This window comes from Mastomys coucha, unplaced genomic scaffold, assembly GCF_008632895.1.
Source record: "Mastomys coucha isolate ucsf_1 unplaced genomic scaffold, UCSF_Mcou_1 pScaffold11, whole genome shotgun sequence".
Classification (NCBI taxonomy): Eukaryota; Metazoa; Chordata; class Mammalia; order Rodentia; family Muridae; genus Mastomys; species Mastomys coucha.
In genome coordinates, this window is record NW_022196893.1 from 16951863 (window position 1) to 16978796 (window position 26934).

At 51.3% G+C, this 26934-nt stretch overlaps 1 protein-coding gene across 3 annotated transcripts in view; it reads left to right on the forward strand.

The window, feature by feature from the left end:
• The window catches only part of Gramd4 (GRAM domain containing 4), a 79343-nt gene that overhangs the window by 18858 nt on the left and 33551 nt on the right, over positions 1 to 26934 (forward strand). For all 3 annotated transcript variants that reach the window (XM_031352149.1, XM_031352141.1, XM_031352131.1), the window contains exons 2-3: positions 14994 to 15204; positions 24621 to 24741. In XM_031352149.1, the coding sequence (XP_031208009.1) occupies positions 15043 to 15204; positions 24621 to 24741 (283 nt within the window). In that variant the 5' untranslated portion in view covers positions 14994 to 15042. The remainder of the gene's footprint in view (positions 1 to 14993; positions 15205 to 24620; positions 24742 to 26934) is intronic.

Sequence of the window (26934 nt, forward strand, 5' to 3'; positions counted from 1 at the left end):
TCTTACCAGTAAGTTAGTGAGCGCCCCAGCTGTGTCTGGCCACCAGCGACCTTTCTCTCCATAGCCTGGACCTTGCCTGGGAAGCTTGCTGCTTATGAAACAAGTGTCACGGAAGCCCTGACCGGAGAGGAGACAGTTTGAGGAGAGACAGTTCCATGGCTGCCCCTCACCTTTGCTCATGTCTGTGAGTGACAGGCATGTGGGATTGGGAGCAGAAGCTGATCTACACAGAAGACACAAAAGACTCGCACTCTACACTTCCCAAAGGAGAGGCCAGGGGACAAAGAGCCAGGCTCAGGGCAGGAGAAGACCTTACATGCCACAGTCCACAATTATTTTAAGTCGGGGGATCTTTAATGCTCTCTTTCCTTTGGTTTAGACATGAGTTAACTCTGTGGCAGAACAGCCACACTAGTGCAACCCAGAGTGTACGCATCCTTTCCCACACCACAGGGCCATTAACCTGTCTCTGCCCAAATCCTGGCCTTCGCCTCAAAATAGTCTATAAATTGTAAGATAGCACATACATGGCTTTAGACTTCTTCGCCCCTCTTGTTAAATAGCTCCAAACAAACCCAGTGTTCTTTACCGATTTCCATTTTCTAATTTTATTGGGGTATGGGGAAACTGAATCAGGAGATTTATAGACCAAAGCACCCTGAAACAGGCAATGGGTGGGGGTTCTGTGGATGTGTCCTGACCTTTAGTCATAAAATATTCTCCTCAAACTGTTTTGGAAATTGACTATTTCCTGCCTAGTTCCTTAAGACTGGCCATACCAGGCCCTCCATAATATGTTCCCACTGGCTGTAACAGTTCCTGAAGTGGCTGCCCAGAGCTCTCTCTCACCTGGGGGCTGCATCCTGGGCCTGTCTAGCACATTGGTCTTCACTGAAAGGGCAAATGTTGGATGTGGGACCTTAGTGAGACGCACAGGCAATAGAGAAGGGTGTGCAAGAGAGCTCAGCGCTGGGGAGCAGATGTATTCAAGCAAGCCCTCATGGCTAAGTGAGCTCACACGGGTGTACAGGTGTACGAGCTCACACAGGTAACCCATACACATGTGTGGGCCCACAAAGGTGTGCAGGTACCTCAGGACTGCTGTGCACTGAAGATAAGAGGTTCGTGAGGACTGTGGGAGTCAGGGAGGACTTCCTGGAAGAGAGACCTTCTGTGGGGAGGCAGGAAGAGGCAGCTGTGTATAGGAAGGGTTCTGGGTAGTGTGCGTGTTTGGAGACAGGGCTTGTATGGGGCTGGTGGTCAGTGTAATGTCAATCCACTGTTGTGTGTGAGTGGTGTGATGTTGACAATGACCAAAAGAAGTCTGGAGGGGCCCCCTGCCCTACTGGGTCTCCGCCCTTGCTTTTTGTGTTGGGGAGGGACAAAGCCATGCTGCGGTAAGAGGGTAACGGCTCACAAGTACTGGCGTAAGGTCCACAGGGCCATGAGCCTGTGGTAGTGAGGCCTGGACCATGAGCCCGTGGTAGTGAAGCCTGGAGGCCTGACTAGGAGAAGGGCACTGTCCCATCTTGCTGAGGTTCTCTGTGTTGTTTCTTCGTAATGGGGTGGTAGCTTCCCCACTTGATCTCAGCCAAAAGGCCCAGAAGTAACGAAGCCGTGACCTCTATCAGGTAGATATATGAGGATAAAGTTGGGTCACTGAGGACCTTGTCCCAGCTATGTCTTGCCTTCCCAGCAACCCTTATCCACAGTGACCTCTGGTCAGGGTGGGAAGGAGCCCTGGCTCTGACACTCTCCACTCCCTCAGCTTCCATGCTGGCATCATGTGGTTTTGCCCAAGCCACCTGCTGGCCTCCAGGCTAACATCCACCCACCTTTTTCTAGCCTCACCCTTGAGTACCAGCTTCTCCCTATCAGTGGGTGTTGTGGACAGTGGCCACTTGCAGAGCCATCTTTGGCTGTGTCCTTCTTGACAGTACATTTACTGTGACATTCATACAAAGAGCTACCCACCAGCCTTGACTCTGCCCTCTGGGTCCTCGGCTAGGTCAGGTGAATCAAGGCTGTTCCTGGCTGTGACCAGGAAGGAGATGGGTGTCTTAACTAGAAAGGAGATGGGTGCCTTAACTAGAAAGGAGATGGGTGCCTTCACTGGCCTTGTGTCAGGAGTGATGTTCTGGGTCTCCTCTGGCCTTCTCTTTAAATTGAGACTCTCAGCTGGGCGGGTGGTAGTGCACGCCTTTAATCCCAGCACTTGGGAGGCAGAGGCAAGCGGATTTCTGAGTTTGAGGCCAGCCTGGCCTACAGAGTGAGTTCCAGGATAGCCAGGGCCACACAGAGAAACCCTGTCTCAAAAAACCAAAAAATTAAAAAAATAATAATAAAAATAAAGTGAGATTCGACCTGGCTCCTCTTCTAGATTATGCCTGGATATAGCTCCCTGTAAGACCTGCTTCAGTCCTCCAAGTCCTAGTGGCAGGTCAGAGGTCACAGGCGCGCTGTCCACTGGTCGCCTGGTGTCTATTCGGGAGGCCTCAGAGTCTACCTTCCGCCCCTGCCTCCTCCCACTCCTTCCTGCTTGGTCCCCGCCTCCGCCTTGGTTTCCTCACAGCCTTCGGGGGCTGAGGACATTCCAGGCTGTGTTTCTGTTGGTCATGTCTATGGCTGCCTCTTGTACCAGAAGTTAAAGCAAAAAGACTTTAAAGATATTTACTAACTTACTGAAGAATGTCCGTGACAACCCCACTACGTGTCAGCATCCACAGCACAAACTCACTTAGAAAAATTACGAGGAGGAGGAGGAGGAGGAGGAGGAGGAAGAGGAGGACGAGGACGACAAGGAGGAGGAGGACAGAGAAGAGAGGCACCAGCATCGCTGTAGCTCTCCACAGGGTCCGCTGTGACAGGACAGCCCAAAGATGGCCCCGTGCACTTCCGTAGGTGCTTTGAGCAGAGGTGTGTGGACACCTCAGCCTCGGCTGCTGACTCCATTCCTTTGTATGTGGATTCAGAGATCAGCTTGCTGGGTCACTGGGTCTTTTCAATCTTAGAGGGATTGCCTTCCTGCTGCTCTCCATGGTCCCCTGTGGTTGTGACTGTACACACACACACACACACACACACACTACAACTGCCACCACCACCACAGCTGCTGGTTTTAGAAGCTAGGCCAGCACAGCTGCCTGGAAACAGGCCCCTCAGGTCCTCCACTCACCCTGCCTCATTCCTGGGCTCTCATCTTGGCGGGGGCCCCAGAAGAGGACTAGAGCAGCCAGGCCAGATTCCATCTTCTACCTTGCGATGGCCGTATCTTCCCTCCCTGATTACTGTTTCTTCACTCTTAAAAAAGGAAGGCGTCTGTAATGACCATAGAAAGTTGCAGGGTTTTTCTTAGTGTGTGTCCTGCCTGGAGACAGAGATGAGGAGCCAGGGAACCCAGCTGCTGTCCACGGGCTTCACCGAGGTGTGGCCTGGGAAAGTGCCAAGCAGGTCGCTTGTCCTCCACGGAGCATAGCTGGCCTGACGACTGGATGAGCTAATTACCTGTGGCCAGTGCCACCTCTGCTGCCCCATGTCATCTGGCTGAGTCTCCCAGATGAACCCTGAGCTGCCCGCTGGTTTCGATATCCGCGACTTGTGCTCTTTTCCTGAGTCTTGACCACCGCCTTCTCCCCTCTGTGAGTCACAGGTCACTTGGAGCCCCATACTGTGCTTGGAATGAGATGATCCTTAAGAAGATTGCCCTGCCATTTCCTCTCTGGTTTGTTTTGGTAAGAGGACATTGGCCACACTGCCTTCCCTGCATATCCAGCAGCCGGTTTTTTACCTCAGTGGAGTGGCCGTCCTGGGCCATCACTATCTGTCCCCCAGGCTAGGGACACTCTTCTTCTTCTTGAGACCAGCCTTCATGGCTCCAGAAACATCACCCTCTCCTTGTCTGCACCCCAGCCCCAAAATCAAATCTGCCTAAAACTCATGTCTACAGTCCTGCCACTCTGGAGGCTGCTGCAGGAGGATTGCTGCTAGTTTGGAGCTAACCTGGGGACATAGTGAATAACAGGCCAGCCTTGGCTCCAGCATGAGATCTTGTCTCAAACAAGGATGATTAAAAAAAAGAAAAGAAAAGCAGCATGCCTGGCACATAGTAGGTATACCCAGAACACCTAGTAGGTAGTGTTTTTAATGTTCCTGAGCAGTACTGGCTGTCTGGGAGCCTCCCATGAAGTCCTTTCAGACTGCAGCACTCCTAGGAACACTGTCTTTCTACCACCTTGACCTTGGGCTACCAGAAGGCTCTGCCTTAAGGCCAGCTCTGATTGTAACATACAGCTTTCAGGTTACCTGGGTTGTAGGCTTCAGTTGAACCCAAAGGGCTTTGCAACTTGCTTTTCAATTTTTCTCCTATCCATGGGACTTGAGAGTTTTTTGTTTGGTTTGGTTTGGTTTTTGTTATTATTGTTTTGAGGCAGGGTTTCTCTGTGTAGCTCTGGCTGTCCTGGAACTCACTCTATAGATGAGGCTGGCCTCAAACTCAGAGATTCACATCTCTCTGCCTTCTGAGTGCTAGGATAAAAGGTGTGAACCTCTGACACCTGGTTGAGACTTGAGTTTTAAAGCACTGGCTACAAGTGAGGGGTGTTGAGGGCTTGGGGGCTGCCAGCCAGGCAGGAACCATCTCCTTGGTGAGTACTGGTTTAGACAAAATATTTGATAGCAGTTGTCCTGTGCTGGCAGTGCCATTTGGTACACATTCAGGGCTTGCCCGATCAATGTGAGAGTCTCAGGCATGCTCTAATATCAGCCGAGCCAAACTAAGAAAACTAGAAGTGATTGGAGGGAAGGAACCTGGTTTGGTGGCTTGTGGGCTCTTCAGCTGGGAAGCAGTTTAAAGCCAGAGTCAGGTTCAATTAGGGACTCACTGGACTTTTTCTGGACTCGCACTGGGCTCGTCACTCACCTGGTGTGAGCCTTTGTGTCTGGTTGTATATGAATGGACATGAATAAACTTCCATCCACCCCAGATAGGGCCCGGACAGTAAACCAAAGAAATGATCGCACCCAAGTCCAGCGTAGTGAGCCAGTGAATCTATTGGGGTTACTTACTACTTACAGAAGATCAAAGGCATCGTTGACATCTTTGTAAAGCCCACCCCGGCATGGCGATGACTCAGAACAGAAGCTACCATGCTGGGAGTTCCCCGCGCAGCGCACACAGCTTGGCCCATTGGAAAGTCTCCACTCCTCAGGAAGTGTTGCTTCTCTGGGTCGTTTAACTTTTGAACTGTGCAAAAGTGATTCACTTCGGATCTCAAGGACCTCTCTCCAGCCTGCAGGAGGGAGTGCTTCAAGTCCTCTGCATACCTGGGGAGTTCCCCACAAGCCATTGGATCCAGTTTTCCTGTTAGTGTGCCCTGGGGACATGGAAGAGCCTGTGTAGGGTTCTGGGAACACGACCTGGAGTCTCCGAGTGGTAGCATGGGATCCAGTGTTCTTATGGGGCTCATTGATGATCAGGTGCCCGACATATGCTTGCCACTGTGAGTAGAAGAGCCAGCTGGATCTCTGAGTGCTGAGTGCTGGTCAATCCTAGGTAGATTTGCCTCTAATTGAACCCTCAAGTGACGGTCCTGTTTGGAGTTGATCTGGATCTTATGACATCTTCTGTACTGTGTGCTTGGTTGGGAGAACAAGGGACAGCCCTGGCCACTGCCAGGCACTGTGACCGTTCACAGCCAGTTTTCCTCCCTGTGTCTATAGCTGATGATGATCTTGTAGGTTCTCTTGCCTCTCAGCACACAGCACAGATAGGAGGATACGAGGGTGAGTGGCAGTGTGTGAGTTCTTACTGGATTCTTCTGTCTCTGTGTGGCCTGGATTTATGCGGTTCCCACCTGGCCCTGCTCCTGCCTTCAGGGTGTGTGTTCCTCAGGCCTCTGAAAGCGGAGCGCTAATGCTGGTCATGAGGCTGAGGTTCTTGCTGGCCTGTCCAACCATTTAGTGGGCCACTCACTCCCAGGCCTCTTGTGGAGTTCTTTCTCTTCATAGACACGTTGATCTAGGATGGAAGGTCTATATAGCTACCTGTTTCAGCCTGGTTTTGTAAATGCTTGTTGGCACACAACCATGCCTGTTGGCACTGTGACAGGCAGTTGGGCAGGGACTAGATGGCCCCCATCCCACCTGGCCAGTGGGCTTCCCATAGCACCATCTGCGGAGCTCTGTTCCCACAGTGAGCTGCACGCTTTCAGATCAAGGATGGTGCCACATTCTGCCTTCTGGAATGTGGGCCGGGGCCATGGCAGGGAGACAGGCTGTATCCAGGAACCGCAGAGGGCTTCTTGCAGGTGCCCCATTGGTTCCATTGCTTTGAGAATGGCTGGGATTGGGGAAAGAATGCTTTGCCAGTGAGGAATTCTTGCGTGGGTTTCCCGATGCTGAGTGTAGTCACTTATGTAATAGAGGTTTTTGCTCAATTACCTGCTGAACTGCAGGTTTTCCCCGCAAGCTTTGTTTTCTTAGATGAAGCTGTGTGTGGCTGCTCTGTTAGATTCCCACCCAGTCTCAGAGGCAGAGGGACCTGCGGGCTACATTATACTGGGAAGGATGTCTGGGCTTGGAGCTCTGGAGTGTGTTGGAATCAACGTGGATTGCTGTTGTCTTACCTCTTAGCCTGCTTGCCTTCCCAAGCTTCATTTTCCCCAGCTATCAGTTGGATCGGCAGTAGCAACCCCTCAGTGTGGTGACCGGAACTAAGGGAGATCTGGTGTGTGTTGCGGGTGGGGCCGGATGGATGGTTGGGGAGCTTGTTCCACTTCTTGTGAATTAAGGAAGGGGCCAACACAAATGAGATGCTGGCCTTCTGGCATGAAGGTAGAAGCCCTGGAGCGACCATGCTTGGCAACAACATTCCAACCCAGGCTGCTTTGCTGCCACTGCCAGTGCAGGCTGTGTTCTCCGCAGGAGAAAGGAGGGTCTCCTTGGAGCCAGGTCTCTCTGTTTCAGGAACTGTAGGGGCCTGGGGCAAGTGCCGGGGTCTCTTAGGTGTGCTAGAGTCCCAATGGCATGGTCCATCTGCCTGGGGTTCTGTGGAATGAGCCTGTACGGAGACCAGGCCACCTGGAGATGGTCTTTATGTGGGCAGGGTTTGCATATAGTCCAGGTGGCCAGGACTAGTTGGCTGTAGGAGCTCACTTCAGCTTTAACCATGAAGAGCTACTGAGGGACCTGGTGACAGAATGCAGACAAAGAGGGGCAGGTGGAGACAAAGAGCTTGGTGGCTAGTGGCTGACCAGAGAAGCCTTGCTCCCTGTCCTCAAACACATTTATACTTTGGGTGTCAGAGTCCTTCTGTTCTGACGCCTGGTCCATGTCTCACCCCTTCCCCCCACTGAGATGGCCCAGAAGCTCCTGGAGACAGTCTTAGGGTAGTCTCAGAACCACCTACTCTCTCTTCCACCCCCTGCTAGATAGGAGGGCCACCATAGTGCCCAGTGGCTATGTGACGAAGATTTACGGGGAGCTAAAGAATATTTGTTGGTCTCCTTTGGAAAGTAGATCTTTGTCTTTGCCACTTACTGTCCCTTGAGTTGGCTAGACCTGGTGCTTGGTCCTCCTGGTGCTGTATCAGGTCACCCTCTACAGCCTCACTATATCTTCTAGCAGGAGAACCCAGGGCATGGAGAAGTCATGTGATTGAAATCACACAGCCAAGGCTGCAGGCTTCAGGCTGTCCCTGCCACCGCACCACATGGCTGGGGCTAATCTAGTGGAAGGTGATCCAGCCTAGCTCCTGTTTCCCCACCACTAGGGTATTTGCAGATGTAGCTCTGTCCTCAAATTGGTACTTACAGGATGGTAAGATTCATTCCAGATCCTCAAGAAGCAGCATAAACTGTCTTAGCCACTTTTGAATTTCTGTGACAAACACCATGATCGAAGCAACTTTCAAAAGAAAACATTGAATTTGGGGCTCTTGGTTTCATGACCATCATGGTGGAGAACATGGCAGCAGGCAGGCAGAATGGCCTTAAAGCAGTAGCTAAGAGCATACATCTTGATCCCGGGTAGAGAGAGCTAACTGTGAATGGTGTGTGTGTGTGTGTGTGTGTGTGTGTGTGTGTGTGTGTGTGTGTATGTGTGTGTTTGGGTTGTTTGTTTGTTTTATTAGATGGGGTCTCACTGTGTAGTTCTGTCTGTCCTGGAGCTTACTATGTAAACTTCAAACTCACAGAGATCCCAAGTTCTGGGATAAAAGGCATGCACCACCACACCCGTGTGGTGTGGGCGCTTTTGAAATCTAAACCCTTGCCCTCTTTGACAGATTTCCTACAACAGAGCCAGCTTAACATTCAGGACCCCCAATCAGGTGCATCTGGGTTGCCATCAGTTGCCCAGGGTACAGGACCATGGTGTGGACCTAGGGTACAGGAGGTGGCCCCCAAATGCACCTAGAGCTTGGGCAGATCTCGACACCCTAAGGTCTGAGCCAATATCCCAGACCTGGTGCTGGAATGACAGTGGCCAGGAGCAGATGGGAGTGTAAGGACAGGATCTTGGGTAACACCGTAGGCCTTGGGGTTGCTTATTGGTTTAGGGAGATGGATTGGTTGGTAGCTTTGTGCGTGTGCTGGGATGCTTGTGTCTGTCACTGCTGCAGGGGCAGTCAGCAAGGTGGAAGTAGGGTTGGGATATGGATTAGAACCTGTGTCTCCTGCTCTTCACCCCAGTCACCATGCAAAGCCTTGGAATCCACTGTGGCTCCAACCCCTCCCTCCCAGCTGCTGCATAGCATTTCTTGGAGAGGCATAGACAAATGTCTGCTCACCCCAGACAGGCCACCACCAACACATCAACATAACAATTCCACCAAAGTTCAGTCTGGTCAACCAATGAGTTTATTGGTCTTACTCAGAGCATGTGGGGGAGGGGCACTGCCTGCAAGGGTATGTGGGTGACCTCCAAGGGGACATGTCACCAAAAAGTATCTGTGAGCCGGAAGCTTGAATACAAGCAGAGGCATTATGTGCTTGTTCTCATCAGTGCTTTTTTTTTTTTTTTTTTTTTTAATTTATGTGTATGAGTGTTTACCTGCATGGATGTCCATTCACCCTGTCCCTGTAGTGCCTCTAGAAGCCAGAAGAGGGCGTTAGATCCTCCCAGGACTGGAGTTACAGTGTGAGTGTTAGGAATTGAACCCAGCATAGATGGATGACAGTTTCTCCGTGGCTGCATAAAGGGAGCCGTCCTTTCAGTTAAGGTTCCTTACTTTGTATACGCTGTCACGTGCTACAGGGTCACGTGTGGCTTAGGCGGAATTACTTACAGCTAGAGATGTGTGCAGGGAGGGCCAAGTGACCCTCTCCACTCTCTTCTGTGAGGGGAAATGAGCAAAGGGTCTCTTGCAAGTCGTCTCAGACACTCTGCTGAAGATGGTAATGGCGGTTCCGCCCAGGGGACAGTGTTTCACAACATCTTCTGATGTGGTCGCCTGACCATGGGAAGTCTAACCCCCTTCATATCCTTGAGGCTTAGGGGCCACCTTCCCAAGAAGAAAGATTTGGCCAAGGGCCAGGCGGCTCAGTTTTGCTTGGCAGCTGGGGACCCCTGGGATTGTTAATGCGAGAGCAAGGGTTAGCGTCCAATGGGAAAGAGGATGTGGTTTATCTGGGGATCTGTGGGAGAGAGCTACCCGATGAGGAGGGCTGAAGACTGCGGCTGTGCCTCAGCTGGTAGGTCGTGGGTTACAGACTGGTGTGTCCTAAGTGTGAATTCAAAGAGGAGTTTTCATCTGCAGGAAGGTGAGCCAGTGCTGGTCCCGGGCCAAGTGCTAAGGCTGGCAGCTCTTTTTTATTTTTTAAGTCTTGAGCTTAGAAAGGGAAATAAAGCCCTTTGTGGTTCCCAAGCCCGGGGTTCTCACACACTGCCTCCTTTGTGTGTCTGGGAGCCATTCAGCGGCTTTCCAGCACGATGTGTGGTGGCACTCCAGGGTACATTTGCAGAGAGAGAGGCTGGGAGACTGGCAGCAGGCCACCTGAGCTGGGGGAGCCTAGAGAGCAGAGAGCACCCACTATCCTGGCCTGCTAGGGCCTGCAGATCCCCGATCATCAAAACCTGGGCAGGCGGCACCATCCACTCAGAGCCTTTGGCCTCCCCAGCTCTAAAGCTGGCAATCACTGTGTCCTTGAAATATGCCCCTGACCAGTTGTAGCTGGGGGTGTGCTTAAGCATGTCTCCTTCCAGACAGAGGTGTGGTGATGGTCCAGCCAACAGCACGGCTGATGCTGTGGTGGACTGTACTCTGCGTGTCTGTCACTGCCTTGAGGGAGTCTGTGACTCACTGTGGGGCATTGAGTTCCAGGTAGCACCCGCTCGTATGAATCTGTCTTGATCTGGAGAGAAAACTACACTCCCCTCCATGTTAGTTGGTCAAGGTAGAGTCTGGTATAGCCCATGGAGATGGCTGAGGAGGAGTGCAGCGCCCACGTGAGGCTCTAGTGCTACTATGGAAACTAGCAAAGGAACTGTTCCATCTCAGGATTGGCCACTACACAGACCTTGACAGGACAAGGGGAAAAGATGTGAGGTAGCTGCAGAGAGTTCTGGTGGGGGGGGGGGCGGGATGCAGGGCTCCCGTGGATGTAGGCGAAGGACCTGTTGTAGGCAGAGCAGCCAGGCTACAGGCTGAAGAGTTCCTTCTTTCTGTGGCCTGGGGACAGTGGTCAGTTGGACACGGAAAGGACTGGAGGACCCTGTGGAGGATATATAGTGGCATCACTTAGGGCCGCAGGCGAAGCTCAAGCACAGTGTTGGCTTGGTGGGCCATGCTCCTGCTTTATTTACATGGAGGCCCAGCCCTGGAGGTGGGGAGTCCCAGGCAACCATGGCCCAGGCTTCCTCCTCTGTAAGTCAGATTGTGTGGAGTTGAACAGTGTCCTCCGAGTTCATGTTCATCTGGAAATAAGGTCTTTGCACCTCTTGTTGAGGTGTGGTCACCCTGGGGAGGGTAAGACACTGTTCCAGCCAGCAGGGGATGCCATTGTGGGTGTGGCAGATGTCGGTCCCTAGGGGATGTTTTCAGGGAAAGTCAGAAGGGATCTATCTCTGGTAGCTTAGGTTTCGGTCTTTCCCCTCTGAAGCTTGAAGAGTTCAACTTTTTGAGGGTGCTAGGAGGAGGCCCTCTGGTTCCCCTTGCTTGGGGGGAATCTATACATCCTGGTTTTTCTCTTCAGTGCCCTGTGAACAGCTCAGCAGGACACTGTGTGTGGAGCTGAGCAGGAGGCGGGGAACCTGAACTCCCATGGTAGTCAGCCTCCCATGCCTTCCATTCAGGTGGTGGCAAGCTAGATGCTAGCCTGCCTTTGTTCCCTCTTCTCATTTGCTTGCTGAAGCTTAATGGGGAAGCTGGCCCTGGTTCCAAGGAACTGCAGAATCTTAGACAGGGGAACCCTCTTGAGGGAACTCTCGGAGAGCCAAGAGCTCCACGTAAAAACATGCTTTCTACTTAGCTCATCCATACATAGCCTGTACCCATCCGGTCGCATGTTCTCCTGCATCCAGGTACCCATTGCCTCAGCATCTTGGCAGTCCTCCCACCCTCCCTTTTCTGCAGCCTCTAGAGGCAGGAACAGGGCTGGCCATTCCCCGAACAAAGGGAGCTAGCTCAGTATCAGGTTGGGAGGGACCTTCTACCTGCTTTGCTTTCGTGTTTTGTTTTGTTTTGTTTTGTTTTGTTTTGTTTCCTTCCTTCTTTCCTTCTTCCCTCCCTCCCTCCTTCCCTCCCTTCCTTCTTTTTTTCTATTTGTGTGTGCACACACATGCTCGTGTGTACACCTGTTCACATGCAGAAGCCAGAGGAGTACTTCAGCTGTCTTCCTCTGTCACACTCCACCTTATTCCCTCGAGACAAGGTCTGTCACAAAAACTAAACCTAGACTGGCATCCACCCAAGCCCCAGTGCCCCTCCTGTCTCCAGCCCCCACAGCATCAGGGCGACAGGTGTGCGTGTGGCTGAGTGCATCATTTTACACGGTGCTAGGGATTTGAACTCAGGTCCTCATGCTTATATAGCAAGCCCCTTTACCCACTGGGTCCTCTCCCCTACCCCCTGATCTTAGTTTTCTAAATTAAAGCCGTAGGCCCTGAAGTTCCTAGAAGCAGGATGAGGAAGGGAAGGGGCGGGTGTTGCGGTGTTACAGGACGGAGAGCATCCTAGGATGGATGCATGTTAGCACCACTGAATGCACCCTGAAAAGTGCTTTACTTAGTACATTCTCTGGTGTGTGTGCATCTTACCATAGTAAATAAGTCGCTGGAACAAAGCCATGGAAAGGCACCGTGGAGCATTTGGAGAGAGACTTGCTGGAGCCACTCTAAGCCAGCAGCCTGATAGGGTTGTGTTTCTTCATACCTATTTGCAGTGACCGCAGGGCTACGGTGATTGGCAGCTTATGTCCTGTGTGAGGCCACAATGCACACACCATTGCACCCACCCTGTATGTGGCTGGTAGTGGGTAAGGGTGGCACATGGTGAGGATTTCCACATACAGGGTGTGCTCCCCCTTTTGTATTTGATGGTGGGATCGGATCCCACGACTAGGACCTCTGGCTCTGCAGCCGTCAGTGTTCTAGGATGCTGAAGCGCCTGCAGTGTTAGTGTGCATTGCTTTCCTGCTTGGCATCATGGCCAGTTTTGGGGTGAGCTAGGAAGTGGTCTCCTCACTGCCCCCTGTCATCCCCCGTGCACCACCTCCCACTCTCATTTATGTATGTAGTCCTGGGAAATATGAACCGCTCTTTTGCACTGGCTGTGGCATTTTCGATTTCATTGTGTATGCTTTAACTTTTAAACATGTGTGAGCTTTTTAAATTTTTTTTTTTACATTTGTCCAGTATTCTCTATCTTTTTTTACTTCGTGAATTTTTCAGTCTCTTTAAACATTCTTTTTAGATTTATTTATTTTATATTATGTCTGTTGTGTGTGCTTTGCCCACATAGATGTATGTAATCACATGTCTGCAGAGGTGCGAAGAGAGCACCCGATCCCTGAACCTGGAGTTTGGATGGCGGTGAGCCCAGCTTGTACGCTGGGAACTGGTCCTCTAGAAGAGCCACTGGTGCCCTTAACTACGCCGAGCCATCTCTCCAGCCAATACTTTCTCAACGTAGACTGTTAATTATTTCTTCTCTGGTGTTTTGCTCTGTATGCTTTTGAGTTTAATGCCCTGTTGGTCCCCCTGAAATTCATAGTTCCTGCATGTGATAAGTTTCCTAAGTGGCTAGCATTTGCTTCCACCCTGAGTGACTGTTGGCCCCACCCACCACACTGCCTATGGCTTGTTCCATTTCTCTTGGTGTGTGCTCACACTTTGGCCCTGCTGATAGGCTACATGTCTCCATTGCTCTGTTGTTAGAACGAGCAAATTCTTTTTCTTTCCTTCCTTTTTTCCCCAATCTCCCACCCTCTGCTTCTTTCGGGTTGCTTTGCTTTCTTTGCTGACAGGATCTCACATAGTCCAGGCTAGCCTGGAACTTGCTGTGTAGCAGAGGTTGACTTTGAACTTCTGACCCTCTGCCTCTATCTCCCAAGTGCCAGAATGACAGGCATGTATCACCACAGTGCTGAGGATTGAACACAAGGTTCTGTCCATGCTAGGCAAGCGTTCTAACAACTGATCTAGTCCCTCTTGACCCCCAGAGCAATTTCGACAGAGGACTTGCGCGTTCCATTAGTGAGTCTTGCCAAGGGCTTTGATGACAAGGAGAGCAGGAAGGAGCCTTGGGGGCAGGCAGACTTGTCTGTCGCAAGACTCTGTCCAGGCTGTGATTTATCTGTCCACTGAGGGCTTCCGTGCTCCTGCACCAAACAGGAAGCTCTTCCCGCCTTGCTGCACCGAGTCCAACCCAGTTCACTCCCCCGGTTTTCCTTGCGTGAAAACAATCCTGTGGTTGACTGGGCCTAAGCCCAGGCCTGGGGTCAGACCCTCAGCATGTGTCATCTTGAATTCCCAGAATACTTTGGCCTGGTCGGGGGATCATTTCTGTTTCAGAGATAAACGTCTCATCTCGGTGAGACGGCGAGCGCAGAGCAGGCTGGAACCTGGGAGCATCATTGTGCTGCACCCTGGGGTGCTAGGACTCTTAAAGATGTCAGGGCAGGATCTGTGGGAAAGGCAGCCTATGGGTCCTGATCTAGACCTAAAGCTGTATGATAGGAGCTGGGGCCTATCCTGCCTAGCCAGCCCTGCTGTGGGTCTGGGAATGAGGCCAGCTGGACACAGTAGAAAAACAGCCCTTCCCCCTGCAGGGGGGATTTTGAGGGTTGCCACAGCTCTCCTGGTCCAGTTGGGATACAGGGGTGGAGAACAGGCCTCCAGGAGGTGCCCGTCATTTGGTCCACATTGTCTGTTAATTTACATGAGCTTTGCATGCAGCAGGCAGTGTGTAGTGGGACATGGTCTAAGGCCTTTGCCCAGCTTCTGAGTCTATTTCTGGCAGGACTGGGTTTTAGGAGCTGAGCCTCCCAGGCCAAGCCAGTGTTTGAAGGTGAAGGGGGGAGATTGCGCAGACAAAAGAATGATGGAGCCAGTCCCTGCCCGTTTTCCCACAGGTCCCAGTGGGCCTGCAGGGAATCTATAGAGGCAGATGTGACCTGAGACCCAGCCTTGGTCTTGAAGGTAATAGGCAGTACGGCAGTAAGACCAGTCTCCAGTTTTAACTCTTAGCATTTTAGAGAGTGGTCAACCTTTTCTTTCTCAGCCTCTAGTTAATCAGTGTGGTGACCTGCGCTAGACCATCTGTATGGCCAGGATCCCCCGGCCCCGAGCACTTAGGGCTTCCTTCTGCTGTTAGGATTCTGCACAGATCCTCAGCAGCCGGCCAGGTTATCCATGGTTGGGTGATATCTGATCTGATCAGATCTGGCCATTCATCGTCGAGCTAAGTGCTCACCGTCAGCCTCAATATAGGGCTCGGACCAAACATGGCAGGGGCAGCAGACAGCGGGCAGATAGTGATGTGCTTCATTCTCTTACAGGGAACCGCCCCGTCATGTCCAGGTGAGGCCGAGGAGTGCCGTGCTGAACATGCTCAGGAGGCTGGATAGGATCAGGTTCAGAGGCCACAAGAGAGAGGACTTCCTTGATCTAGCCGAGTCCCCAAATGCCTCGGACACCGAGTGTGGAGACGAGATCCCCCTGAAGACACCACGGCCCTCGCCCCGGGACACTGAGGAGCTCAGGGACCCTGTGAGTATGCTAAGCCCTGAGTCTTGACGTGGGCAGTGGAGGCAGGGGAGGGGTAGTATACCCAGTTCATAGGTGGCCAAGCTGGGTCTGCACATGGGAAGATTCATGCCTGACCAGGTTGCTTAGACACAGCCAGAAGCCCAATTCTCTGTCTCTTGTTGCCTGTCCACAACAACCCACGGAACCCACCGGGACAGGGCCTTGTCTAGGTGGGACTCCTGCACAGAGCTTTGTCCAGAAGCTATATCTTTTTTTTTCTGGGTGTTTGGGAAACTTGTCATATAAATACAGTGTTGTAGCCTGGCTGCCCTCCACCTTCCGCACCCCCCCCCCGCCCCCCGCCCCCAGGATTGGTGAAGTGGCAGGGCAGGGAGTGGCTGGTATAAAAGCTACTGGCACCCAGCCTTGTCTGTCCATACCAGGATGTATGTGACTGACCCAGCCACTGGCTGAGCCCTCATTAACCCACAATAGCCAGTGGCAAGGAGCTCACTGCCTAGACACCCAGTATCACTGGAGAACCCTAGCCAGGCAAGGCTTTGACTCCTGCCTTCTAGAGCTTGTGTCTCATGGGTGTGTCAGGCTGGGGAGTGCAGACAAGAGCTGGGTAAGTGAGTACCTTGCAGTCTTTCCTCTGGACAGGCCTCTTGAGTCTCAGGCTGGTGTGGTGTGCACCCCAGCATCCTTGAGTGTACTCTCTCGACCCCTGAGCCTGTAATCTTTCCAGATGTGACTGCGATCACCGGCCTTCTCTTAGCTCTTGTATTATTAATGCTTCATAATAGGATGGTGACTATGTACCGCTCCTGGCAAGATTAATAATTTACTGGTGCTGCCTCCTAAGAGCCTGGCTGTGTGCCCTATGCTGCCTAGCCAGGTGGGTGGGGCCACTTGCCTTCCTATTCAGCCTCCTGGTGTGTCTGGCTGGTGCCATTCCCAGAGTTCAAAGTCAGTGGCTACGTTAGGGGGTGGGTCATGCTTTTTAGCTTGGTGTGTCCTGTTTTTCTGGTGACAATACAGAATAATATAGACTTGACAGAAAAATGGTATGTTGTCGGGTACTGGGGTGGAAGTGTGTAAGCCATGGGTCTGGGTAAGATGAGAACCTTTGGACTGAGCACCTCGGGACAAGAATGGTCACACACACACACTTACACCTACCCATAAGCATGCATACATACATATATGCATATACATGCATACATGCACACATACAATCACATGAACACTATCACATATATATACTCACACATGCATGCATACATATACACATATACATGCATGTGTGTGTGCCTGTAGACACATACAGACACACCACACACACAGACACACACACACATACAGACACACACACAGACACAGACACACACACATATAGACATACACATAGACACACACACATATACAGACACACACACACATACACACACAGACACATACACATACAGCCACACACACACACACACACACACATACAGATACACACACACACACACACACACACACACACGATATGAGATTCTGGGTTCAGTGGCCGAAAGAACCTACTCAGAGGCTGAGGCATGGTTGTCTTGGCTGTCACTCTGTCTGTCCATCTCTGTGTTTAGCCAGGATTGTGTGGTAGAACGGGACTAGACCTGGGCCTCCCTACCTGTGTACATGTGTATGGAGAAGAGGGTGGTATATGGGTGTGAATGTGACTTTTACTCTCCTGTAGTCCTGGAAGCCTCTAGCTTCCATATAGTCTAATCTAGGCCTAGAATGTTTTCAGCCTCTGAGACTTACAATTGAATAAGCTTACCCTTTCTAGCTCTTACTGAACTCTGACTAGCTGATCAACTCAGCTGCTCTGGCTCAAACTCCTCTCCATGCTGACTGATTCAATATGGCTTCTCTCTTGGCCTCCTGACTGAATTTTTCTGCTTGGCCTCATACTAACTTTGGCAATCTGTTCTACTCTTCTGGCTCCTTCTCAGTCTCTGGCTTGTTCTGCCTGCACCTCTGTCTAGCTTGTTCTCACTTTGCAACCTCTGGGCAACTGACCCGGTAAAACTGCCCTCTCTCCCTTTCTCTCTCAGCGCTGCTCTCTCTTAAGTTGCCTTTCTTTCTCTCTCCTCATAAGAGTTGGGCATATCCTATTCTATCAAATCTTTCTCTAATTCGTCACTTTCTCTGTTACTCAATTGGGCATCACTTTGAACATGGGTATTTCCTTCTTCAGACTAACTTTACCTTCATTGTTTGGGATTCACGGTGTGTACTGAGGGTGTCTCTGTATTCCAGCCAGAGAGATTAAAGGTGTGTGTTAAGGGCTGAACCACACCACAACTAGAGATAAAGTTTTTAAGTAAATAACACAATCTTGTGGCTCACAGTGGGATCAACTATCCTACAACATATGGGTTTCTAGGGATGGCCATCCCAAGTCATAGCCTCGCTTGACCACTTAGCAGCTGCAGGATCTTGTTAGAATGCAGTTTGAAAGAGTGACCATAGGTGCTTTTATCCCATGTGATCTACTGCCCTGGGATGTCTGGCTAGCCCTGGACCCACTGGTGGTGGTGATCTGGCTAGGTATGGGGTTGCCAGGAGATTCTGAGTCTATAGCCTCAGCCCATGGCCAAATGCATGCACAGTTGGGGACCCTCATGGCAGACAAGGGCTTGTGTATTGGTTGATAATAGGGCTTAGGTAGGGAATGGCATATTATTCTAGGCCAGGTGGCTACTCTGGGTGACATTGGTCTAGAACTGGGACACCTACTGGGTAGAGAGGGCAGATAAGCTTGTGCCCTTAAAATTTGCCTATCTTATCTTGCTTCTCTTGATGTCACAGGGAGAAGGGCTGTCCCTGGTGTGTGTTGTAATCACCAGGGATGCATAGGGGGTGAGTTGATCTCAAGCAGAAGGGAGTTGGCCCAGAAAGTGCATGTGCTAGGCCGGCTGGAGAAATAGGAGAGGAAACCGCAGGCTATGGAGCTCTTAGCTGGAGGCAGAACATCTGGATTTAGGGGATTCTAGGAGCCCTTGTGAGGGAGGGCCAGAGATGAAGCTGAGATGTTTTAGGTGTCTAGTGGCTTGGAGGTTTAGTTTGGAGAATGTAGAGCAAGAAGGGCCATGCTGGGGCATGGTGCTAGTTGGATGGGCCACCTCTGATGTGTAGGAAACTCCTTGTGAGGCAGGAAGGTCCTGGGGGATGTGTTGGCTTGGGAGGTAGGTTTCACTTCCTGGGCTGCAGCTGAGAGCAGCTGCTGCAGAGGTCTCAGCCAGGTCAGACCTGGGATCTCGCCTCTTGTACCTGCTAGCATTAGAGGCCCTGTGGGGGAACTGCACCAGGGGAACCTGGGTGCCAGGAATCTTGGGCAATCTCTGCCAAGGGTTCAGCCTTGATGGAAAACCAGGTCGAAGCTCACTCAGGTCACTGTGTGGAGTCGCAGATTACTGGTTGCAGAGGGACTCGGTGACGCTGTTTACCCTTAACCCAACCTCCAGTACCCACAGTTTAAAAGGGGGACGTGTTGCCGTTTGTCATGGTTTGAGCCTTAAGTGAGGCAATACTAGCTGGCCCATTGTTACCATGCAGGTAGGTGTCAGCACACATAAACTAACGACTCGGAGGCTCCTCCCAGGCCACACCCTTTGCAGAGGCTTGGTTGCAGTTTGTGTAGACTCTGCTCTGGGGTCTCTCTCCAGGGATTCCAGGTCAGGGTGCACAGTGGTAAATATTTTCCCGAACCTGTACTGTTCCTCCTTGGGGGTGACGTGGTCTACAGCTTTATGGAGAAACTGGGAGCCCAGGCACCAACATGGAAGCCTTAGTGGTGGGTTGGTTTGATACCAGTTAGCAGCAGCACCCTCCCAGCATTAGGGGGGCCATTGTGTCAGTCAGAGCCAGTGGTCTCCGGGGTATGTGCAGCCCTAGAGGGACTGCGCATGCTTTAGTGGTCATTGGTAATTCCCCTGCTTCAACCCTGCCCACTGCTGGCCTGCTGTGTCTTCTGTGGCATTGCGTATTCTTAAATTTTTTTCCAGGCATGGTAGTACATGCCTTTAATCCCAGCACATGAGAGGCAGAGACGGGTATCTCTGTAAGTTTAAGAACAGCGTCTGTCTATCTATCTGTCTGTCTGTCTGTCTATCTATCTATCTATCTATCTATCTATCTATCTATCTATCTATCCATCCTCCTATATTCATCATGACATGACAATAGAGGTCTGAGTACAATTTGTGGGAGTTGAATCTCTCCTTCCACCATATAGGTCCTAGGATTCGAACTCAGGCTGTCTGGCTTGGCTGCAAGTGCCTTTCCTTGATGAGCCATTTCACTGCCCTGGGATTTCCTATCCTGTACATTTTCCTGTAAAACAACTGACACAAGGTGTGGCCTCTGGTGTCTGGCATCTTTTCTTTTTGTGACTTAATAAGGACCTGTGGTTTGGGCTGGGTCCAGCTCAGCAGTGGAGAGAGTACCTAGCACGTGCAAGGCCCTGCGTTCTCCCAAGTGTATCTCTGTGCCTGATTTTCTGGAGTGTCAGGGTATGTCTAATTCCAGCACTCAAGAAGCTAAATGCAAGATTACCATAGGCCAGCTTAGGGTATATAGCAACTACTGGGCCAGCCATGGCTACATAACAGACTCTGTCTCCAAAACAAAATGAAACAACAGCCCTAAAATAAATAATTTAATTAATTAATTAATTAATTAATTAAAATAAAAAACCAAGCCCCCTGGTTTGGATGGACCACATTTGTTTATTCATGCACATAGCAGTAGACACTAGGTTTGTTTCCACTTTAGGGCTCTGACAGACATCAGAACACCAGGAATATAGTTTCTCGCAAGCAGCTGTTTGCATCTGGAGTCACTGGGTCACACGGAGGCCCTATGCTCCTGATGGAACTGCTATGCTGTTCTTCCCAGGCGATGAGGCCATTCCCCACTCCCATGCATAGGGTCTGTGGATCGCTGAGGTCTGGGTGGCACAGATGCCCCAGTCCCCAGTGCTCTGTGGTGAGTGCCACTGAGCTGCTTCTCTCGGGCATTCCGGCTCCTACCGTGGAATATGTCTCTGCTTTCAGTGACCTCCCCACTGAGGGGCACTGGTGCTCTCCAGCTTGAAGTATTGCTGGGTCTGTGAGTCACGGGAGAGTGCTAGAGCCTTCAGAGACTTCAAGAGCTGGCCTCCTCGAGGCAGTGTACCTCCTCCCAGTGGCTGGCCTAGAGGCCCGTGCTCCTGGGCCTCTGCCTAGGGTTCCCTCCAACTCCTGTGTCAGCTAATTCAGGCAAAAATGGCAGCTCAACTTGCCTGGCTTTTATCATGAGAGAGATGGTCGTCTCTGCACTCACTGTGTTGTGTAATTTACAGTGGTATCATCCCACCCCCAGTCTATGTCTACACCCCTGGCTCCCAAGACACCTTTACTAAGTCTGAGAAAGGGCCAGCCAGGGAACCAGGAAGCTTGCAGAAGTGTTCAGACCAGAACTTCAGCACAGTACCCTGGGGCCTTGTCACCCTTGTTAGAGCCCTTGATCTCTTGGCCGAGTCCCTTAGGCCTACTTTCAGTGCTGCTGGAGTCAGGGGAGTCCCTGAGCTTTGACCTCTTCTGCCCTGAGGCTGCTAGAGTTGACTGGCTGGTTGGAAACCCTGAGGCCAGGTGTGAGGATACCCAATCAGGGATGTGAATGAGTGCATTCGAGCATAGCTGGCCCTCCAGGGATGAACTGGCTACTTTGGGCAGGAGCTTGCTAAACCCATCAGATTGACCTGGCCTTTCTCTGGCCCCCTCTGCCTTCCCTGCCAGTCTCCGCACCACACCTCAGTTTACCTTCTCTTCTGGGAAGGTTGGCTTACAGGCTGGGAGGTACTGGTTCCTCTCCAAGCTTCCTTTCTACTCCCATCACTTGGGGTGTTCACCCTTCCTGGCCTGACAGGCTGAGAAGTGGCATCATTGAATCCGGTTGGTTTCCTGGGCTTTGAAAACTGGCATTACCTGTAGGCTCCAGGATCCCATGGTCCCATCATGACCCCAGCCGGGGATCTGGAATTTGACCTTGCTGTTAGAGGGACCAGCACACATAAACAGGACATAAGGAGTGCCAGGGTGACTGTGCTGAGGTGGCTATCTTTTTATTTGAAAAAGGACCTTGAGTTCGCCCCCAACTCCCCCTTGGGAATGAATTATTTTTTTTAAAGATTTATTAATTTATTTATGTATATGGGTACACTGTGGCTGTACTGATGGTTGTGAGCCATCATGTGGTTGCTAGGAACGAAGTTTGCTCACTCCGGCCTGAAGACTTATTTATTATTATAGCTAAGTACCCTGTAGTTGTCTTCAGGCGCACCAGAAGAAGACGTCAGATCTCATTACGGATGGTTGCGAGCCACCATGTGGTTGCTGGGAATTGAACTCACAACCCCTGAAAAAGTAGTCAGTGCTTCTAACAGGGGAATGAATTCTTGTCTAGAGCAGTTTTGTCTTAGGACCCCACTCCAAGGCATCCCCCAGTGGTCAAAGCAGGTGCTTAGGATGAGGGGACCTGGGTACACACCCTCACTTTGTTCCCACTAACCACTGACCGTCCCTTACTTTCTTCTTCAGCCCCTATGGTCAGGCTATGTGGGAGGCTCTTTGGAGCCAAGTGATAGCTCCAGCAGACAAAGGTCGCTCTCACTAGAGAGCTGGCTGCTTGGGGCTTACAGCCCTCTACCGTCTTCTTCAAGGGTTAGGGTCTTTGCTCCCCATCGGATCTCCCAAGCAATCTAGGCCAAGTCCACTGCCTTCTTAGGACTCCCAGGGTCCCTCTCCCCTCTATCGTCCCATGAGGAAGTCCTGGGAGGAACTGGTTGTAGGGAGGGGAGAACTTGAGAGTGGAGAGCCAGCAGCACCGACTGCCCTTAGCATGGTTCCTCGCTGGGTAGAGCTTGCTTCTTGCTCATGAGGTCTTCTCTGATATGTCACTGAAACAGTTACCTAATGGCTAGTCATCTTCAGGGCAGGGCCTTAGTTATCCTGAATGGATTGTACCTACTCCCATGGCCTGGCTCACCTGGGACGCCTGCCGTAGGGCCAGTCCTTTGACAAATGGGGCTTCGGACAGGCCTGCTAAGCGAACAGAATACTCCTGCTGTAAGCCTGCTGGTGTCTGTGAGCAGAGCTAGTGAAATATTTAACGCATATCCTTGTAGGCTAGCCCAGACTGCACTCAGAGTGTGGGGCACTTCTTGGAGATATAGTAGGAAGAAGGCTGCAGAGCTCCTGGGCTGCTGGATCCCATTTCAATTCAACATTGATGACCTCGTTCTTAAGATAGGTCTCGCCTGAGTCTGCCGGGGGCAGGGAGGCGAGGCGTGACTCAGACACACGGAGAAGGTGCCCAGACAAGAGGAGTTGGAAACAAAGAAATCGGGGTACACATGCTAGAACCAACCTGAGTGGCGATGCCAAGGGAGAGTGTAGCATGCTTACCTGTTAAGGCAAGTTAGGAGTTAAGGTGCTCACCAGGAAGGTAGACATGCAGCCCAGAGCTGGGTTAGAGATGAGCCGGTCACCTGTGTCCTGAAGTTTGCATCTGAAAGTGTGTGAGTCCCATAGTCCCTTAACAAGCAACCACTCCAGGCATCTGATTACCCAGCCACCTTTAACGTTCCAGGGGCTAGCTGAGATGAGAAAGGGAGTGGAGACAGGCAGCCATGTTGGAGTTTGCCTGAAGGTTTGCTTACCTGTATATATGAAGTCCTGCACACAGGCCACTACAGACTCGGTGGCTCTCTCCTGGCTCAATATGTTTCCTTTTGGGGCTGGCTGGATCTGAGCCTCCTATGGACAGATGTCTGCCTGGTGTTTCTGGGCTGAAGGCCATCTAGCTGCCCACCTGATTGTGAGCTTTCTTGGGATCCACTGCTATGTGACCTGGAACATAGGCGGGGATGCATATCCTCTTGGGGGAGTGAGTATTCTTGTCCTAGACAGGGTTTTTGGAGTGCTGGGATACTCATGAGCTCCTAGGTCTTCTAGAACAGGTGCCTCCGAGCTGGGATTTCGTCTGTCAGCCTTGAGCTTGGGAGAGAAACCCTGGGGCCCCTTAGCCTTCAGCCAACCCAAACTTTCACACGTCACTGTCTGTACCAGGGAACCTGGTCCATGTCCCTGTAAACCTGTGCACTGGTAAACATATCTGGGAGTGCAGGCCAGGGGCACAAGCAGGGTATCCGTGGAATGGAGGGCTTTGTGAAGCGCCTTCGGTCTTCCAGCCCCTTCATCCCAGTCTATGGCCCCTGAAAGGTACACATATCGACAGAGCTAACCCAGCGGCTTGTCAACACACGTGTCCTATTGCCTAGGAGAGTTTAGGGTATCCAGGCAAGATGGCCAGGTCCCCTCTGTTGCTTGCAAGGCATTCGCATGCTCTTTTTTTGCCATGTCAATAGCAGGGTGCAGGTGTGGGGATGACCATGTGCATTCTTACTGGCCCGGGAGGCTCTGCAGTAGTGCTGGGTGAGGCTGGGTGGTCGGCAGGCTGCATAGCTGTATCTAGTGCCTATGGCTGTGGCTGTGGCTAGAGCTAGCCCTTGGCCTCTGGGGCAGGACAGTGGTAGAATTTGCTCTCTGGAGAACCAACAGGAAGGATCTGGTGTGACCTGTGCTCATCTTGGTTCCCCTTAGAAGCTGTTTTTCCCTAGATCTACTTTTGAGTCTCTCTCAAAAACAAAACAACAGAAACCAAGTTTAACACTTTATTCAGTGTTTTAACCCCCCTTCCCATTGCTAAGTGGGTATGTGTGGTGTGCATGTGCATGCTTGCATTTGTAGGTGTATGCGTGCATGCATGTACACATGTATGCAAATGGAGGCACGAGGTCGATGTCTGGAATCATCCTCCACTAGTCTTCTGCTTTATTCACTGAGGCAGGATCTCTCAATCAAACCCAGAGCTCACTGATAGTGAGTATGGTCAGCCTGTCTGCCTTAGTGATTCCCTGTCTCTGCTTTCTGTGGCTGGAATTCCAAATTTAGGCTACCATGCCTACCTGCCATTTGTGAGAGCTCTGAGGATCCGAACTCTGGTCTTCGTACTTGTGTGGCAAGCGTCTTAACCACTGAGCAATCTCCCCAGGCCTCACATAGGATTTGGATTTCTTTGTTATTTCTTAAAACTTTGTGTCAGGTCTGAGAAGATCCATACTGTCTAACATCCGTGGTACACAGTTGTGGAGCCCATGTTTCCTTGACTCAGATGTTCAGGAAAATGCTCATGGGGGTCCTCTGGCCATTATTTTGACCATAATAAACCTTCCCTTGTGATCTGTCTTGCAACTGCCACCCTAAGGCTCTCAGGGCTCCTAAAACCAACTGGGATCAGGCAAGGCTGCTTCTGTGTGGTCCTCTGATCTTTTGATATTCTCCTTCCAGGCTGGTCCAGGGACCCTCATCATGGCGGCAGGCGTGCAGGACTTCAACAGGACAGAGTTCGATCGGCTGAACGAGATCAAAGGTCATCTGGAAATCGCCTTACTGGAAAAGCACTTTCTTCGTGAGTGTGGGGAAGTACTTATTGGGGGATGGGATGGGCCACAGCTGAGGCAGGGTGAGCCGGAGATGCTGTGGTATGGGCATGGGACAGATGTGTGTGGGGGCAGGTGCGGATGGGGGCAGGCATGTGCAAACATATGCATGCGTGGGGGTAAGTGTGAACACAGACATGTGCAGGGAAAGGCTTGGACCAAGATACGGACTTGGACTTTGGGCTTTGATGGCCCCACATGACATTTCCCTCTGAACTGTCTGTCTGATGCCTGTTGCTTCATAAAACCCAGCCCTGGCCTGTGCTTTTGCAGATGGGGTGAGGAAGCAGTTGGAGTCTGGGAAAGGAGTGACCTAGTCCATGAAAATTGGGAAGGTTTTAATGAATCAAGCACAGTTAACTCAGAATTTTCAGAGTTCCTCAGAGGCATCTGAAACTGTTTGTACTGTTACACACAGAGGGACAGTGGGAAGACTCTGGGACAGTTGTTTGCTGGCCGTCCCCTCCTGGCTCCTGCTGGCCAGATCTTGACCTTCGGAGTAAGGAGGAGGTGGGCTTCGGCAGAACAGAAGCTTTTGCAGGCTCAATCCCTTAGCATCTCGTGCTTGGTCTTTCTCATAACCCCCACATCCTCCTGGCCTTGCAGTTGAGTAAACTGAGGCACAGATGACCGGGGCATCCCACCATGTAGCGCGAGTCGGCCATAAGGACTTAAGCCAGCCTGGCTAGCTCCGAAGCCCATGCTTGCATGTTGTCAGAGCCACTGGGAAGCAACTAGAGGAAGCGAGCATCAGTCCTGCTTGCCCAGAGCTGGTCACTGCGAATCCATGGAGCAAGTCCAGGCCCCGGGCAGAGCGTAGGAGGGCTGCCAGAGCACTCACCCCACTGTGGAGCAATTCAAAGGTGCACAGCATAGAGCCAGCCAGAGCTCATGGGGATTGGGGGGGGGGGACTCTGAGGCTGCTAGGTCAGGAAGGGAAATGTCATCTTGGCCATTCCACTGTAGGATATGTGACTGGCATCCTAGGATCATGCCCACAATTCTTTTCTCAGTGTTGCCCAAAGAGATATCTTATCCTACTCCTTGATAACTCTTCTTTTGGGGGAAGTGGGTGGGCCTTTTCAAGACAGGGTTTCTCTGTGTATCCCTGGCTATCCTGGAACTCATTTTGTAGACGAGGCTGGCCTCCAATTTAGAGATCTGCTCGCCTCTGCTTCCCAAGTGCTGGGATTAAAGGTGTGCATCACCACCACCCTCCTTGGTAACTCTTAGGGTAGGGATGGCAACGGTGTGTGGGCTTCTCCTGGCAGTTTCTTTTTATCATTAATTATGGAAGATTTTGGATATACACAGAAACAAAGCAGAAAGTGTCAGAGGCTCCTGTCAGACTCATGCCTGCCTCTCCAGGAGTGGATTCTAGGCCAAGCTGGCTTTCGCTCCTCCCACTCTGGGCTGGGTGAAGCTCAGCCAGCGAGCTATCACTTCATCTGTAAATATTTTAGTAGATAGCTCAATATGTTTTAATGACAAAAGCTGAGAGACCAAGATGGGAAGTAGAACAACACACAGCTTTTCCCGATTGCATCAGAGACCGACTGGAGCTGGGGATCTCCCTGATAGGTTTCTGACAACTCTGAATTGATACCCAACAAGGTCCGTGGGTGGGAACGGCTGGTGTCTCTCCTCTGTCTTTTGGTGCCTTCTCTCTCTATTACTGCCATAATCCTTGGTGGCTAGCTCACCAAGGCTGGGACTCCCTGCTGGATTCTATAGATACTGTCCCATAGAGTCACCATGTCTGCCGTCTCTCCTCCACAGTGATGGATGTGGTTGGTGTTTGGGGCAGCCCTTTGATGACATTTCTGTGTGTCATCCTGAGGCATGCTGTCCCTGACGTCCCAAAGAACAGGCATCTCAGCAGAGTTTTCAGACTGGTCAATTTTGTTCGTCCGTAGTGCTTGCTCCACTGATTAGCCAACGAGTTTCCGCAAAAAAAAAACTCCTCTTTGTTCTCTTTGCCTTGAGGTACCGGGTAATCATGGGAAAGGCGGGGGATACACAAACTTCCTCCTTCTGTGACACAGTTTTAAATAGTCCACCTAAGACCAGAGAGGGTGCCTGCTCCCTCTGCTGTGTGTTTTAGAATCACCAGCAGCTCCAATAACAAGGAGTGATCATGGAGTTATGATCTGTGTGTGCGC